At 30.8% G+C, this 15,908-nt stretch overlaps 1 protein-coding gene across 1 annotated transcript; it reads right to left on the reverse strand.

The window, feature by feature from the left end:
• Positions 1–327: 327 nt before the first annotated feature.
• Positions 328–1,665, reverse strand: LOC117932478 (acidic endochitinase-like). The gene is made up of 2 exons (XM_034853743.1): positions 1,290–1,665; positions 328–1,153 (listed from the first exon to the last, which is right to left on the reverse strand). The coding sequence occupies exons 1-2, from the start codon at positions 1,655–1,657 to the stop codon at positions 577–579; spliced, it is 945 nt and encodes a 314-aa protein (XP_034709634.1). The 5' UTR covers positions 1,658–1,665; the 3' UTR covers positions 328–576.
• Between the last annotated feature and the right edge of the window lie 14,243 nt (positions 1,666–15,908).

Here is a 15,908-nt window from a genome sequence, read left to right on the forward strand (position 1 = left end):
GGTCTTTGATGCAAACCGGCCTATTTTGAAACTTTATAGTATTTCTGAAACCCCAAAAATAAAAAAATAAAAAGGAAATTGATTCTCCTTCTAGCATGTCTTGACTCTTAAGTTGTACAATATTTCTAAAACAGACCATAAATATTGGTGGAAAACAATCCTAAAATCTGCTTTCGGATTCAGATTATGAAACATGTTTTGGTCTTTTTGTTCTCAAGAACAACACACCCTTAATTTCCACTAGAAAAAAGGCATTGCCTGAAACTCAGCTAGCAAATTATGCTAATCAACCTACTCTTGAGAGGTGGAAGATACCAACAGGCAGGCTAAAGGTAATTTTATCACACAAACCACACAACTTCATTAACAGGGATACATCACACTAGGTACAAGCTTGTTTTGGCTTCATACCTATATATTTACCCCCCAGATCACATGTGTCTCTGTGAGGAAATATGCATGAGAGGCCAAATTTATTGAATGAAAAGCAAACAGCAGGCGTTACAATACTATTTCAAAGTACGTACTTAAGCTTACTGATCATGGGATGATCAGCCGCCATTCATACGGATCTGCTTATTCAACTTCAACTCCTGAAGGAGCAGTTTGAATTGCAGAATTCACATCTTTGATCTTTGCGCTGTAACCGGACTGATGGTCAGTGTAGACATACCACACCATCACACCTCCAAACTTTGGGGAGGTCTTAATATGTTGTAGGAACGGCCCATTGACCAGAAGATTTGGATCAACGTAACCTGGATCATTTTCATTTGCAGTCACTCCCCCAAATATTTTATCCACTTTAGCCTCAACTGCCCATTCATCCCACGCTGTAATCATCCCATCGAAGCTGCCGTTATACTGGCAGTCAACTTCATCGTAGAATCGCACCTGAGCATAATCAAAGAGCCCGGTTTGAATTGCAGCGTCGAGGTATTTGTCTGGGTATTTGCATTTGGGAGTGGCACTTAATTCCATCTGGGTTCCATAACTGAGGATTGTAAGGGCCTTAGCAAGCACATCCAAATACAGGCCACTGCCTGCCTGAATGAAGAAGTCAACTCCATTCAGAATTGCATCCCCAAACGGACGATCAACACTCGATTTGTTGCCACCAAGATAGGCGTTCCACAAGTACTCTGCGAACATCCTACAAATTCAAATGAAGTGAAAATCAATCAATAAGGCACCTAATTAGCTTAGCCCTGTTTGGCAACTGTTTTTTAAAACGATTTTATTTTCTGTTAAATCATCATCATCATCATCAGTTTTAGCAACTAACTTACTTAGCATAACCTGAAGAAGGCAGGTCGTAGTCTCCACCCGGGCCTCCAATAGAGATGAGCACTTTAACCCCGTTTTTTTGGCATTCTTCTATCTCAGGGCCCAGGTACTTGCACTTACCTTCTGATGCATTACATTGCTGGATGTTGAGTCTTGGAGGCCAGTCATATCTAAATCTGTCTACGAAACCGATGTTGACGATACTATACAAGGAGGCGTTACAAGCATTTTTCAGGTGATCACCATCTCTTGCATCAGTGCCCCAGTAAGTAGAGATATTGATTGATGAGGCCTCGACTGCAGGAGGAGCAAGCAGGCAAGAGACTAGCGCTACTACTACTACCACAACTGCAAAGCTATGGAGAGCCATTGATTATTGTTTGGTTGGTGGTTTAATGAATCTGTTGGATGTAGGAATATGCCCTATTTATAGCCCATATTTCACATTTTTGCAGAGGGCCGGGATGCCTCATTTAACACATGCATGCATCTTTTCACCTTTTCCATGTCCACATTTTGATTTCTTATTTTAAAATGTAAAGTGGAGTGCAGGAGAAAAGGATGGATTGAAGGATAGTGTTTTGGTTAGAATCTTCTTTCAAATGCTTCGCTAATAAGTTTTAGAAGTGATTTTTAAACTTTATAAAAGCGTTTCCTAAATTTTTCAAAATATCTTATTTTTCTTTAAATTCTTTTATTTTTATTTTATTAAAAGTGCTTTTTAAAATTACAAAAAATAGACTATATAAAATTTTAATTATTAATACTTTCATAAAAAAAAAAAACTTCTCAATTTTCTTTAAAACTCAAACTTGTAGAATTTGACCTCAATAAGCATATTAAGTCATAATCTCTTCTAAAAATTATTTGAAGAGGGCCGGGATGCCTCCCACAATTAAAACATTCATGCATGCATCTTTTCTCTTTTTACATGTTGGCATTTTGATTTCTTATTTTAAAATACAAAAAATCCTTTATACTTATCTTAAAAAGAAAAGAAAAAAAAAAACATAATGGCTTTTGAAAAACGTTCTAAAAAAATTGAAACACTAAAATATTTTTATTTTTACAAATTTTAAAAATATATATATATATTTTAATTCTATAAATAAAAGTTATTTTATACATGATATATAGAACTTACTAGTATTTTTCATTTTTAGAAATAAAAAATATAATTTATTTTCAGACAAACAACAAATCTGTTTGGTAAAACTTAATATTTATTACTTAATAACTTAAGTTGATTTTAAGTTAAATTATATTAAATTGTTAACTTAAAATTTATTACTCAATTCTTACTTTAAGTATGAAGGTTATTTGATAAAATTAACTTAAAATTCATTTTAAATCATCAAATTGACATATTTATCCTCATAAATTATAATTAGGACAAAAGATGTCAAGTAATAAGAAAGGTCGTGTAGTAATAAAAAAGATCATAAGAGTAATAGGACAAATAAGGGTAAAAAGGTAAAAATGAAAATATGGACTTAAAATAAGTTAATTATTTTTATTTATTACTTAAAGTTGTTGTTAACTTTAAATCATATCATTAAGTTATTTTACCAAACAAACTAAATTTGGACGACCACAAAATTAAGTTAGACAAAATAAAATCAAAGTCTAGGAGAATTAGAAATAAATATTTTCTTGACAAATTTCCTAAAAAAAGAAAACAAGTTGCTAAAATCACATATTTCAATAGATTAGATGGAGGGTTGGATAGATGTATTTTAAATTATGCAATTTAACCAATTTGAACTTAATCCGATTGACTTAAGTTTAACTCTATAAATCCGAGTCTAACATGAACAACTTGAACTCAACTTGAATTTAGAAGAATGAGGTTGAGTTGGAATTGAATTGAGTACCTCAAGTTAGATGTAGGTTTTGTTAAGCTCAATTGATCGTTTTCAAAATAATGATTATTTTAATTGAAGTTTTTAAACGGAGTTTATAGGTAGCTAGAGTATATGATAATGACTAACAATACAATATAATATTTTAGAATATTTGTGTGAAACATGTTTGGAAGCATCTTAGAATTTTTAATCATCCATGTGATATGGACAAGGATTTGAAAATTGTTCCAATTTTAAAAAATTATTCTTATTGACAAGGATTTGAAAACATGTTTCTAGTATTCATTTAATCTTTTTGAAGAGTTTTTAGTTTTATTTCTCTTTCACATGAAGATGGATACATCATATAGGTTCATATAAATTTAAATTCGTCCCGTTCATATTCTTTGTGTTTTGGGATAATTCTTCAAAATTCTTAACTTGTGATTGGTATTTGTTTTTAAAAAGAATTTTTTGTTCTCTAGAACAAAAAATAAGAAAATATGTTTAGTAATTAGAAATAGAAAACAGTTTTCTTTCTTAAAAACAGAAAATAAATAAAATATTTTCGAAAAACATCTTTTATTTATTTCATTTATTTTCTAAAAGTTGTTTTAAAAAATAATTATACAAATATAGAGAATGATAAAAAATAAACTATCACATTTTAAAACATAAAAACAAACATGTTAAAATATATTAGAGAACAGTTTTCGAAAACACATCTTAAACAGAACCCTAGGCCTCTTTGACAACTATTTTTTAGAACAATTTTTCATTCTCCACAAAAAAAAAAAAAAAAAAAAAAAAAAAAAAACATAGAAAACATATTTTACAATCAACCTAGAAAACATGTTAAAGTGCTTTTTAAAATTAGGAAAAAATAGACTATATAAAGTTTTAATTATTAATACTTTCATAAAAAAAACTTACCATTTTTCTTAAAAACTTAAACTTGTAGGATTTGAACTCAATACGCATATTATGTCCTTAACAACGAATGCATATGATATATATAAAACTTGCAACATGTTTTATACAAATATTCTAAAATATTATATGGTATTGTAAGTTATAATCTCTTCTAAAAATTATTTGAAGAGGGTCGGGATGCCTCCCTCAATTAAAACGTTCATACATGCATCTTTTCTCCTTTTTCATGTTAGCATTTTGATTTCTTATTTTAAAATACAAAAAATCCTTCATACTTATCTTAAAAAGAAAAAAAAAACATAATGGCTTTTGAAAAATGTTCTAAAAAAAATTGAAATACTAAAATATTTTTATTTTTACAAATTTCTACAATATATAAATTTTTTAATTCTATAAATAAAAGTGATTTTATACATGATATATAGAACTTACTACTATTTTCTATTTTTAAAAATAAAAAACATAATATATTTTTAGACACTCTACAGAGCTGTTTGGTAAAACTTAATATTTATTATTTAATGATTTAAGTTGATTTTAAGTTAAATCATATTTAAGTTGTTAACTTAAAACTTATTACTTAATTCTTACCTTAAGTATTAAGGTTGTTTGATAAGATTAACTTAAAATTTATTTTAAATCATTAAATTGACATATTTATCCTATAAATTATTATTATGATAAAGGATGTCAAGTATTAATGGAGGTTGTGGAGTAGTAAAAAAAATCATGGGAGTAATAAGACAAATAAGGGTAAAAATGTAAAAATAAAAATATATACTTAAAATAAGTTAATTGTTTTTACTTATTACTTAAAGTTGTTATTAATTTTAAGTCATATCATTAATTTATTTTACCAAATAAACTAAATTTGGACAACTACAAAATTAAGTCAAGCAAAATAAAATCAAAGTCAAGGAGAATTAGAAATAAATATTTTCTTAAACAAAGGAGACTAATCTTTTAATTGTAGTTAAAAGAGAATTAAAAATAAATATTTTCTTGACAAATTTCAAAGAAAGAAAACAAGTTGTTAAAATCAAAGAACGAAATTCCCTAATTAAGCAATTAAATCTTGAATATTCCAAATTTAATTGGCTAATTTTGCCTATAAATAATGGTAAATTCTTTCAATGCCGGAGATTGACAAAATGACTCTATACAAAAGAAAATGTTTTACTAAATCTCCTTATAAATTTGAGAAATCACAAAAAACTACATATGTTTTTAGTTAAGTTATTTGAGAATAGACCATTCTAAATCTTCTATTAACTTTTAAAACAAAGAAAATACTTTCATTATTGTTTATTGGACTATAATCAAAGTGAAAGGAAACAGAAAATATATTTTTTTATAAAAAAATATCACCACCAAGATTTTACAAGAATCAATTATTTACCACAATTAATTTATTTTAAATTTTTTTTTGTATATATATATATATTTGATGTAATAATTTTTTTTAATATTAAATAGTTTTAAAACATTACTTTTTCAATGGAAACTCAAAAGAGTCATTATATTTTATATAATAAAAAAATAAATATTTTTAAATTATTTAAAATTTTTTTATCAAATACTTTAATTTCTATAATAAATAACTTTTTAACTTAAAAAAACATCTTATTCCCTCAAAATCGCTCATCAAATGAGTTTTACAATGTATTTGACAATAATTTTTTACGACCTTTTTAGTATTTCTTACGCTTTAGAACTTTTACCTTTTAAATATTAAAAATATTAAAAAATACTTATTAAAATCACTATGAAACGATCTCTTAATATAATGCAAAATTATTTCACCTATACTTGAAAGTAATAATACAAACTTGTTGCATTAATGTAATATAATTAAAAAAAAAAAACGTGTCAACAAGGCATTTTCCTACGTCAAACGTGGCTTGTGGCTTATGTTGAAAATAAATTTGGAAATGGACGTCTGCCTAATTGGGTTGACACATCGGACATCCAATTACACTATTAATAATATAATTATTAAATAGAATAAAATAAAACGTGGCAAACTATTTACTATATCCAAATTGGCTTTATTAAAAATAATTTGGAAATGGACAAAAGTAGGTCTATCTAAATGGATAGGCGGTCATGAACCATGACTCATCAATGAGGCTTTTCTTATTGAAAGGCATTATCAAATTGTAAATATCCGTGTACACTTAAGTTTCATTCATTTGTATCATTATATTTTAGTCATATTTATTTGGATTTTCATTAAATATTTAAATTTCATCACATATTTCAATATATTAGATGGAGAGTTTGATAGATGTATTTTAAATTATGCAATTTAATCAATTTGAACTTAATCCAATTGGCTTAAGTTTAACTCTAAATCTAAGTTTAACATGAATAACCTGAACTCAACTCGAGTTTAGAGGAATAATGTTGAGTTGGAATTGACTCAAGTGCCTTGGGTTAGAGGTTATGTTTTGTTAAGCTCAATTGATTGTTTTTAAAATAATGATTATTTTAATTTAAGTTTTTAAAAGGAGTTTATAGGTAGCTGGAGTGTATGATAATGACTAATAATACAATATGATATTTTTGAATATTTGTATGAAACATGTTTTGAAGCATCTTAGAATTTTTAATCATCTATGCGATATGGACAAGGATTTGAAATAATGATTATTTTAATTTAAGTTTTTAAAAAGAGTTTATAGGTAGCTAGAGTATATGATAATGACAAATAATACGATATGATATTTTTGAATATTTGTATGAAACATGTTTTGAAGCATCTTAGAATTTTTAATCATCTATGCGATATGGACAAGGATTTGAAAATTTTTCTAATTTTAAAATTATTCTTATTGACAAGGATTTGAAATAATGATTGTTTTAATTTAAGTTTTTAAAAAGAGTTTATAGGTAGCTAGAGTAGACGATAATGATTAATAATATGATATGATATTTTAGAATATTTATATAAAATATGTTTGGAAGCATCCGATAATTTAATCACCTATGCGATATGGACAAGGATTTGAAATTGTCTTAATTTAAAAAATTATTCTTATTGACAAGGATTTGAAATAATGATTATTTTAATTTAAGTTTTTAAAAGGAATTTATAGGTATCTAGAGTATATGATAATAACTAATAATACAATATGATATGTTAGAATATTTGGATGAAACATGTTTTGAAGCATCTTATAATTTTTAATCATCTATGCGATAAGGACAAGGATTTGAAAATTGTTCTAATTTAAAAAATTATTCTCATTGACAAAGATTTGAAAACATGTTTCTAATATTCATTTAACATTTTTAGTTTTATTTCTCTTCGCATGAAGATGGATATGTCATATAGGTTTAAGTTCGTCTTGTTCTTTGTTTTTTGGGATAATTTTTCAAAATTCTTAACTCATGTTTGGTATTTGTTTTTAAAAATAATTTTTTGTTCTCTAGAACAAAAAATAAGAAAACATATTTAGTAATTAGAAAATAGAAAATAGTTTTATTTCTTGAAAAGAGAAAATAAATAAAAGTTGTTTTCTAAAAATACTTTATTTATTTTCATTTATTTTCTAAAGGTTGTTTTAAAAAATAATTATACAAATATAGAGAATGATAAAAAAAAAAAAAACATCACATTTAAAATTTATTTTTAAAACATATTTTAAAACATTAAAAAAAATTAGAGAATAGTTTTCAAAAACTGTTTTTGAAAACACATCTTAAACAAAGTCTTAAGGCCTGTTTGGCAATTGTTCTTTAGAACGGTTTTTTGTTCTTCAAAAAAAAAAAAAAAAAAAACCTAGAAAACACGTTTGACAATAAAAAATTGTTTTATATTTTTGTTCTTAAGAATAAAAATTATGGTGCTTTTGAAGAATATTTTTTAGTTGTTTTTTACTGTTTTAATTTGTTTTCTAAGAGTTGTTTAAAAAAATAATTATACACATATAAAATGATTAAAATAAAATACTAAACATAAAAATTATTTTTAAAACTATTAAAAGCAGGTTAAAAACATTTTGGGTTTCTAAAAAAACTGTTTTTCAGACCTGTTTTTCAAAAGTAGTTGTCAAACATATCCTTAATAATCCAACTATTTTTCTTATGCCAAACTTTGCTTCTGTTAAAAATAATATGGAAATAGAAACATCTGCCTAATTGGATTGGCACCTTGGACATCCAATTACCCGAAATGGAAAGCTATGGAAAGCTAATTGGATTGGCATTCATGAACCGTGACTCATCAATGTGGTTTTTCTCCTATGCCAATGATTTTTGTTTTGACCATATATTTAAATAGAGTTCTACGGTAATGTCGAAAGATATTTGTTTTATTAAAAGACATTGTCGAAAGGTAGACATTGGTGTATCCAAATTTCATTTATTTGTATCATTATATTTTAATTATATTTGTTTGCATTTTCATCAAAATTTTAAATTTCATTACATATTTCAACAGGTGAGATGGAGATATGCCAACGAGAGAATGATCGGCAGATGTAATCTTTGCTCAGCCAAACGAAGCGACTCAAACAAGAGAATGAAGAATTGCGGGTACAAATGTTAGCATCGAACCCCTTTCAAAGTCAGCGCCCTCAAAGCCAACAAACATGCTCAAGATGGACTGATGAGGCAAATAAGGCATCTTTCCCCAAGAACACAAAGTTCTCATCTGGCAGCTACACGAGACGGTCTGAGGAGGAGTTTTCGCAACCTCGCCAAATACAGCTGGACGAAGACTTCGACTTTACCCAGGCATCAGTGAAGATGAGGTGCGGTAGAAGGTCACATTTGTCATATGCGATGCGACCTGATTGGGACCTCAAGTACCAAGTGTGGAGGGACAACAATGCATATCAAAAACCCTGAAGGCTCGTCTAGGTCCCCCAGTCGCAGTGGTTATGTTAGAATGACCCTCTCAGCTGCCAAGGCACCAGCAAGTTGGGGCTCCGACAATCTGAGCTCCACCCGGCTCTGTCAATTGGCGGTTGGATGACATGCTCTCCACGTCGTTCGACCCTCATATTATTAACTATGAGCGGCCTAGGGGGTTCATAGTGTCAAAACTCATGATGTACAACATAACAAGTGATCCATTCTATCACATCATGCACTTCAGGCAACTCATGACCCTCGATATAGGGAATGATGCACTATTGTGTAAGGTTTTTCCAACTAGCATATACGACCAAACTCTTTCTTGGTTCTACCGTCTCTTGCAGAATTCCGTGAACACTTTCCGGGATATATAAGAAGCCTTTGTGGGCCACTACTTATGTTCTGCTCGCCATAAGCAGAACATAAGCACCCTGTAGAACATCAAGCTGTAGGAGAATGAGTCGCTCAAAGACTTCATGAAGCGGTTCGGGCAAGTAGTACTCCAAGTGGAGTCTTGCGGTATGGATGTCATCTTGCAGATCTTTAAGCGAAAATCGGCCTGGGCATGCCATTTTTTGAGTTTCTTGTAAAAAAGCCGCCTGCAACGATGGATGATCTATTTAGGTGAGCAGACAAATATTCCATTCTCAAAAACGATGTCCGAGCAGCTACTCGGCAGGTCTTGGTCACCAATCGTCTGACTAAAGACGATAAGGCAAGAAATTCTAAGCTTTCAAACCAATCGAGGCAAACTAACAAGAGACGGGTTGGCCAGCAGCAGTAGAATTAGGCGAGACTGACCCCTCTCAGTATCTTATATGAGATATTCCTCCTGATGATCCAGAATCTATTAGACTTTAGATGACCAGAACCAATCAAGACAGATCCAGCTAGACGGGATCAAAACAGACGGTACTCTTATCATAAGGATCACGGTCATACCACCGAGCAATGCAAGAGTCTTCATTATTACTTGGTGGAGAAACTAATCAAAGCCAGGCACTTAAAATAGTATGTCTGCACAACTAGAGAGCAAAGAGAGACAACACAAGAGCTAGTCGTCCAAATCCTTGCATCTCCGATAGCTCCTAAAGTTGTCATCAACTACATACATGGAGATCTTGTAGACGATAGACACAGTTCTAAACAACAAAGATGAAGGTTGCTCTGTGCAGCCTCTATAAGAGAGCGGGTTAACTCTGTTCAACGCAACTTTTCGAAAGGGAGTGTGTGCCCCATTAACAGCACAGTTACCTTCCCTTCAGTAAATGCTAACCGAGTATTGCAATCGCATGAAGATGCCCTAGTCCTAACATTAGGGGTAGGCGGATTCGACGTGGGAAGGGTTATGGTTGATCTGGGTAGCTTAGAAAACTTCTTGTAAATGTCAACCTACAAGTATATTATAGTTGAACTCCCTAAAAAACAAGCACATTCGGTTGATCGCCCTGGAAAGCAATGGTGGACATTTCATGTAGACGGAGCGTCCAGAGTGTCCAGATCTAGAGTAGGTCTAATCCTATAATCATAAATTGGGGAACTGATGGAGCAAGTTATCCGTTTCAACTTTTCTATCTCCAATAACGAAATAGAATATGAAGTTGTCCTAGTCGGGCTAGATCTTGCCCTAGTATTAGCAGCAACCAAGTTGGAAATCAGGAGTGACTCTCAGCTAATTATCAGACAGATTCAACGAGAGTATGAAGCAAAGGATGAACGCATGGCTCGCTATCCCGCCATGGTGGAAAGTCGCCTGAAAAAGCTGGACGAATGGGTCATTAGATGGGTGCCGCGTGAGGAGAACAGGAAGACACACGTACTAGCCGGAATAACTGCCACTCTTCCCATAAAAAAGGCGGTGATGCTACCCGTTTACCTCAAAGTTGCCCCATCAATCACACCCAAGCTAGTATGCAACACCAGTCAAACAAACTCAAGTAACATCGTGAAATACCTTTAAACAGGGGAGGCACTAGGAGACGAGAAGCAAGCACATAAACTCTGCATACAAGCAGCACGCTTTACTCTAATTAATGACCAATTGTATAGATAGTCATTTGGAGGTCCATACCTAAAGTATTTGAGCGAGCCAAAGGCCAAATATGTTCTAGTTGAACTCCATGAAGGCATATGTGGCAATCACCCAGGCGGACGAACCTTGGCACATCGCGCTTACACGTAAGGGTATTACTGGCCCACCATGAAGCGGGATGCTGAAAGTTATGTTAAGAAGTGTGATTGGTATCAAAGACATAATCCCATTTCCTGTTTACCTTTTGAAGCTCTCAAGTCAGTCACAAGTCCTTGGCCATTTGCACATTGTGGGATGGACATAGTCAGACCTTTGCCCATTGCAACAACACAATAAAAGTTTTTGCTCGTTTCAATTGACTATTTCAGCAAGTGGGTGGAGGCAGAAGCTTATGCTATCATCAAAGATAAAGATGTCTCCAAGTTTGTCTGGAAAAACATCGTATGTCAATTCGGAGTTCCACAAGCGATTATTATAGATAATGGGTCATAGTTGACAGTACTGTCTTCCGAACATTCTGCTCGGAGTTAAACATCAAGAACCTATATTCAACATCTCGCTATTCACAAAGTAATGGACAAGCGGAGACAACAAACAAAAACCTATTAAATGTACTAAAGAAAATCCTATTCATATATATATAAATTTCTTAAAATTATTTTTAAATTTTAATAAAATATAAATTATATATTTATGACATCATCGGTTTGATCGCAGTTTGATCACCGATAATTTTTCCGGTTCAATGATCGATTCGATTCTGAAAACATTGCTAATAATACAATATGATATTTTAGAATATTTGTATGAAACATGTTTTGAAGAATCTTAGAATTTTTAATCATCTATGAGATATGGACAAGAATTTGAAAATTGTTCTAATTTAAAAAATTATTCTTATTGACAAGGATTTGAAAACACGTTTCTAGTATTCATTTAACGTTTTTGAAGAGTTTTTAGTTTTATTTCTCTTTCGCATGAAGGTGGATGTATCATAAAGGTTTAAGTTTGTCTTATTCTTTGTTTTTTGGGATAATTCTTCAAAATTCTTAACCCGTGTTTGGTATTTGTTTTTTAAAACAATTTTTTGTTCTCTAGGATAAAAAAATAAAATAAAACAAAATAAAAAGAAACCATATTTAGTAATTAGAAAATAGAAAATAGTTTTCTTTCTTAAAACAGAAAATAAATAAAGTATTTTTGAAAAACATCTTTTATTTATTTCATTTATTTTTTGAAGACTTTTTTAAAAAATAATTATACAAATATAGAGAATGATAAAAATAAAGCATCACATTTAAAAATTATTTTTAAAAATATATTAAAAAACATAAAAAAATTAAAAAAAACCATGTTAAAAAATATTAGGGTCTGTTTGGTTACTGTTTTTGAAAACTGTTCTGAAAAACAGTTTTTAAGAATAGTTTTTAAGAACAGTTTTTGGTGTTTTTTTTTTTAAAATTGTGTTTGGGAATTGAATTTTGAAAAACAGTTTTTGTTCTCAAAAACAAAAAAACATGTTTGGTTGAGTTAATAAAAAAAAAATTTAGAACAAATAAAACAAAAAACACATTTGAAAGATGTTTTTTTTTTCTTTTCTAATTAATAAAATATTTTCTTCAAGTAATTTATATTATAAATTTATAAATAATTTTTAGATATATAGTTCATTTAAATTAAAAAATTATTTATTTTATTAATTTTAAAATAAAAATATTTTTTATATTTTTTTAAAATAAATCAAACATAATAAAATCATTTTTATTAATATTTTTTTATTTAATCTTTAACTTTATTAAAAATTATAGCATATTCTATTAAGTTGAGATAAAATTGTTCTCGTGATTTGTTAATTTTTTTTATCTCTACTGAATCTAAAATTCAAAATACCACCCTCTTCTCTCACTCAGGTATCAAGAAGCCTTTTTCTGAAGTTGCCCTCCAGCCGGGAAAATCCCTAAATCAAGAAGCCCTTTTCTGAAGTTGCCCTCTAGTCGGGAAAATCCAAAGGCCCTTCTCTCACTCTGCCACTCTCAATCCTCGCAGGTACTAATCTAATCGTGTTATTATTATTTTTTTTCAACCTCCGTTTGATTCCCAAGAAAATCCATGCCCCATTCAATTTCCGGGAAAATTCATCCTCGTTTGATTTCCGAGAAAATCCGTGCAAAACCCCCAAGGAAAACCAAAAAAATTGCTTTTCTTTTTCTCCCTGTGTTTTCTGGATCCGTTTTAGGGGTCTCTTTGCTATTGTGCCATTGGATTTAAATTTCACGAACCCTGAATCAAAACTGAGAAACGGGAAAAATCAAGAAGAGGCGATGTGACTGTGCTGGAGAAGAGATGAGAATGGGAAGAAAAAAAAACACGGAGAACAGATGGTTTTTTTGTTGTTTAATTTTGTTTTGTAAACAGTAAAAAAACGGGGAAAACAACATTTTGTTGTTCTCTAAACAGTGCCATTTTGAGAACACGGGGAACAACAAAAACAAAAACAACTCTTTCAACCAAACGAGTTTTTGGTGTTTTTTGTTTTCAAGAACAGAAAACAGTTCTTGAAAACACTAAACAAACAGGCCCTTAGAGAACAATTTTTAAAAACTATTTTCGAAAACACATCTTAAACAAAACCTTAAGGCTTGTTTAGCAACTGTTTTTTAGAACAGTTTTTCGTTCTCCAAAACAAAAAAAGCCTAGAAAACATGTTTGAAAACAAAAAATTGTTTTCTATTTATGTTCTTAAGAACAAAAAATATGGTGTTTTCGACTAATACTTTTTAGTTGTTTTTCACTATTTTCATTTGTTTTCTAAGAGTGGTTTTAAAAAATAAATATACAAATATATGTTGGCTCCCTCGTATGTGAGGGAGTGGACCCCATATGCTTGGGGACCAAGTCGATTACATTAAAAAAAAATTGGGAAAAAGAAAAAAAAAACAAAGAGAAGAGAGAGGAAAAACGCATTTGCCTAGATTTCATCAACATGTTGATCTTGTTTCATCTATGGTCAGTCCGATTGAGTTGAAATTTGGAGGAGAGATTTGAAATTCAAGTATCTACAATCTGAATGGTGGAGATTAGATTTTAAGCTCGAAAACTAATTTTACTACCCGTAAATAGTAACGACGTTTTTTGAATACTTTCTCCAATTTTCTTTGTTTTTGCCAAGAGAGATTGTATAATCCAAGGCTATATGTGCTCTTGATGTATTTGGCAGCCTCTAGAGATTATTCTAGAAAAGATAGGAGTAACCCATTATTGTTGATAGTGGAAGTTTGAACTAGACTAGGTTCCGTGGTTTTTTTTTTTCGCATTTGGGGGTTTTCCACGTAAAAATTCCAGTGTCTGATTTATTTTTCTATTGCATGAGTTTATTTATTTATTGTTGTTAGTTGATATTGCTTATTTAGTTTTGCACAAAGAAATGGTAGAAAAATTATGGTGTTTGTTGGAATATTGTGAATTCACCCTAACAAGTGGTATCAGAACCAAGTTGATTATCAGTGGGATATCTTGTGTGAATTAAATGGAGGACACTGATAGTGGAATGATTAAACTCACAACTTCCAATTATTCAATTTGGAATACTAGGATGAAAAATATTCTATATTGCAAAGAGTTGTTTGAGCCAATTGAATGCAAGGGCTATAAGCCAGTTACTGCAACTAAGAATGAGTGGAAGAAATTAAATAGAAAGATCATTGGAAAAATTAGGCAGTGGGTTGATCAAAGTGTCTTCCATCATGTAGCTAAGGAAGTTGATGCATATAGCCTTTAGAAGAAATTAGAGTCTTCATGAGAAAGACTGCACAGAACAAAGGCTTTATGATAAGAAGACTTGTGAATTTAAAGTACAAGGATGGTAATAGTGTTGTAGAGCATCTCAGTAATTTTCAGGGACTGTTGAATGAGTTGTCTACCATGAAGCTTAAGCTAGATGATGAGGTACAAACTTTACTTTTGTTGAGTTCCTTACGAGACAGTTGGAAAACTTTGGTAGTATCCTTGAGTAATTCAGCCCTAAATGGTGTGATAACTATCAACATGATAAAAAACAACATGTTTAATGAAGATGCAAGAAGAAAAAGTTAGGTATTTCCTCTAATACATAAGCACTTGTTACAGAGAGGCGGTGAAGAAGCAAAAACAAAAAACCTTCTAATGATTATAACTGTGACTAGTCAAGAGAAAAGTCAAAGTCTAGATAAAGTGTTTTTATTGTGGCAAACCAAGACACATTAAGAGAGAGTGTAGAAAATTCAAGAGAGAACAGTTTAAAGGAAAATATGAATAACAAAAAGAGGACAAGGACATTGCAGCAGTTGCATCTGATGGTGATACGATCATTGTTTGTGATGATGCATGTGTAAACCTTGCATGCCAGGATTCCACTTGGGTGGTTGATACAACAACGTCGTTTCATATCACTGCACATAGAGATTTCTTCTCTTCCTACACCAGTGACAGTTTTGGTTGGGTTAGGATGAGAAATGAAGTAAAATGTGAAATTGTTGGCATGAGATATATAGAGTTAGAAACTAGCATTGGGTGCAAATTGGTTCTGAAAGATGTTAGACATGTTCCTGAAATGCGCTTTAATTTGATCTCTGTTAGGAAGCTTGATGATGAGGGCTACCATAGTCACCTTGGAGAGGGTAAATGAAAGCTTACTAAGAGTTATCTTGTTTTAGCTAGGGGGAAGAAAGACAATACTCTCTACAAGATAGAAGCGAGACTAGTCAAGAGAGAGGTGAACATTGTTGAAAATGAAGCCTCTACCGAGCTATGACTTAAGCGGCTTGGTCACATAAGTGAAAATGGACTTGAGGTTCTTGCCAGAAAGAAGCTTCTACCAGTTAAAGGTACGTCACAATTAAATTGTACACATTGTCTGTCTGGAAAACAAAGTAGAGTTGCATTTCTTAGATTTTTTTCACGTAGAAAACTAT

This window comes from Vitis riparia, chromosome 15 (assembly GCF_004353265.1).
Source record: "Vitis riparia cultivar Riparia Gloire de Montpellier isolate 1030 chromosome 15, EGFV_Vit.rip_1.0, whole genome shotgun sequence".
Classification (NCBI taxonomy): domain Eukaryota; kingdom Viridiplantae; phylum Streptophyta; class Magnoliopsida; order Vitales; family Vitaceae; genus Vitis; species Vitis riparia.

Bases quoted from the DNA above. Each gene is read 5' to 3' on its own strand.
- LOC117932478 (XM_034853743.1), bottom strand. From the start codon at position 1,657: ATGGCTCTCCATAGCTTTGCAGTTGTGGTAGTAGTAGTAGCGCTAGTC. The intron at 1,154-1,289 runs GTAAGTTAGTTG...TTGAATTTGTAG, and splicing joins CCTTCTTCAGGTTATGCTAA to GATGTTCGCAGAGTACTTGT.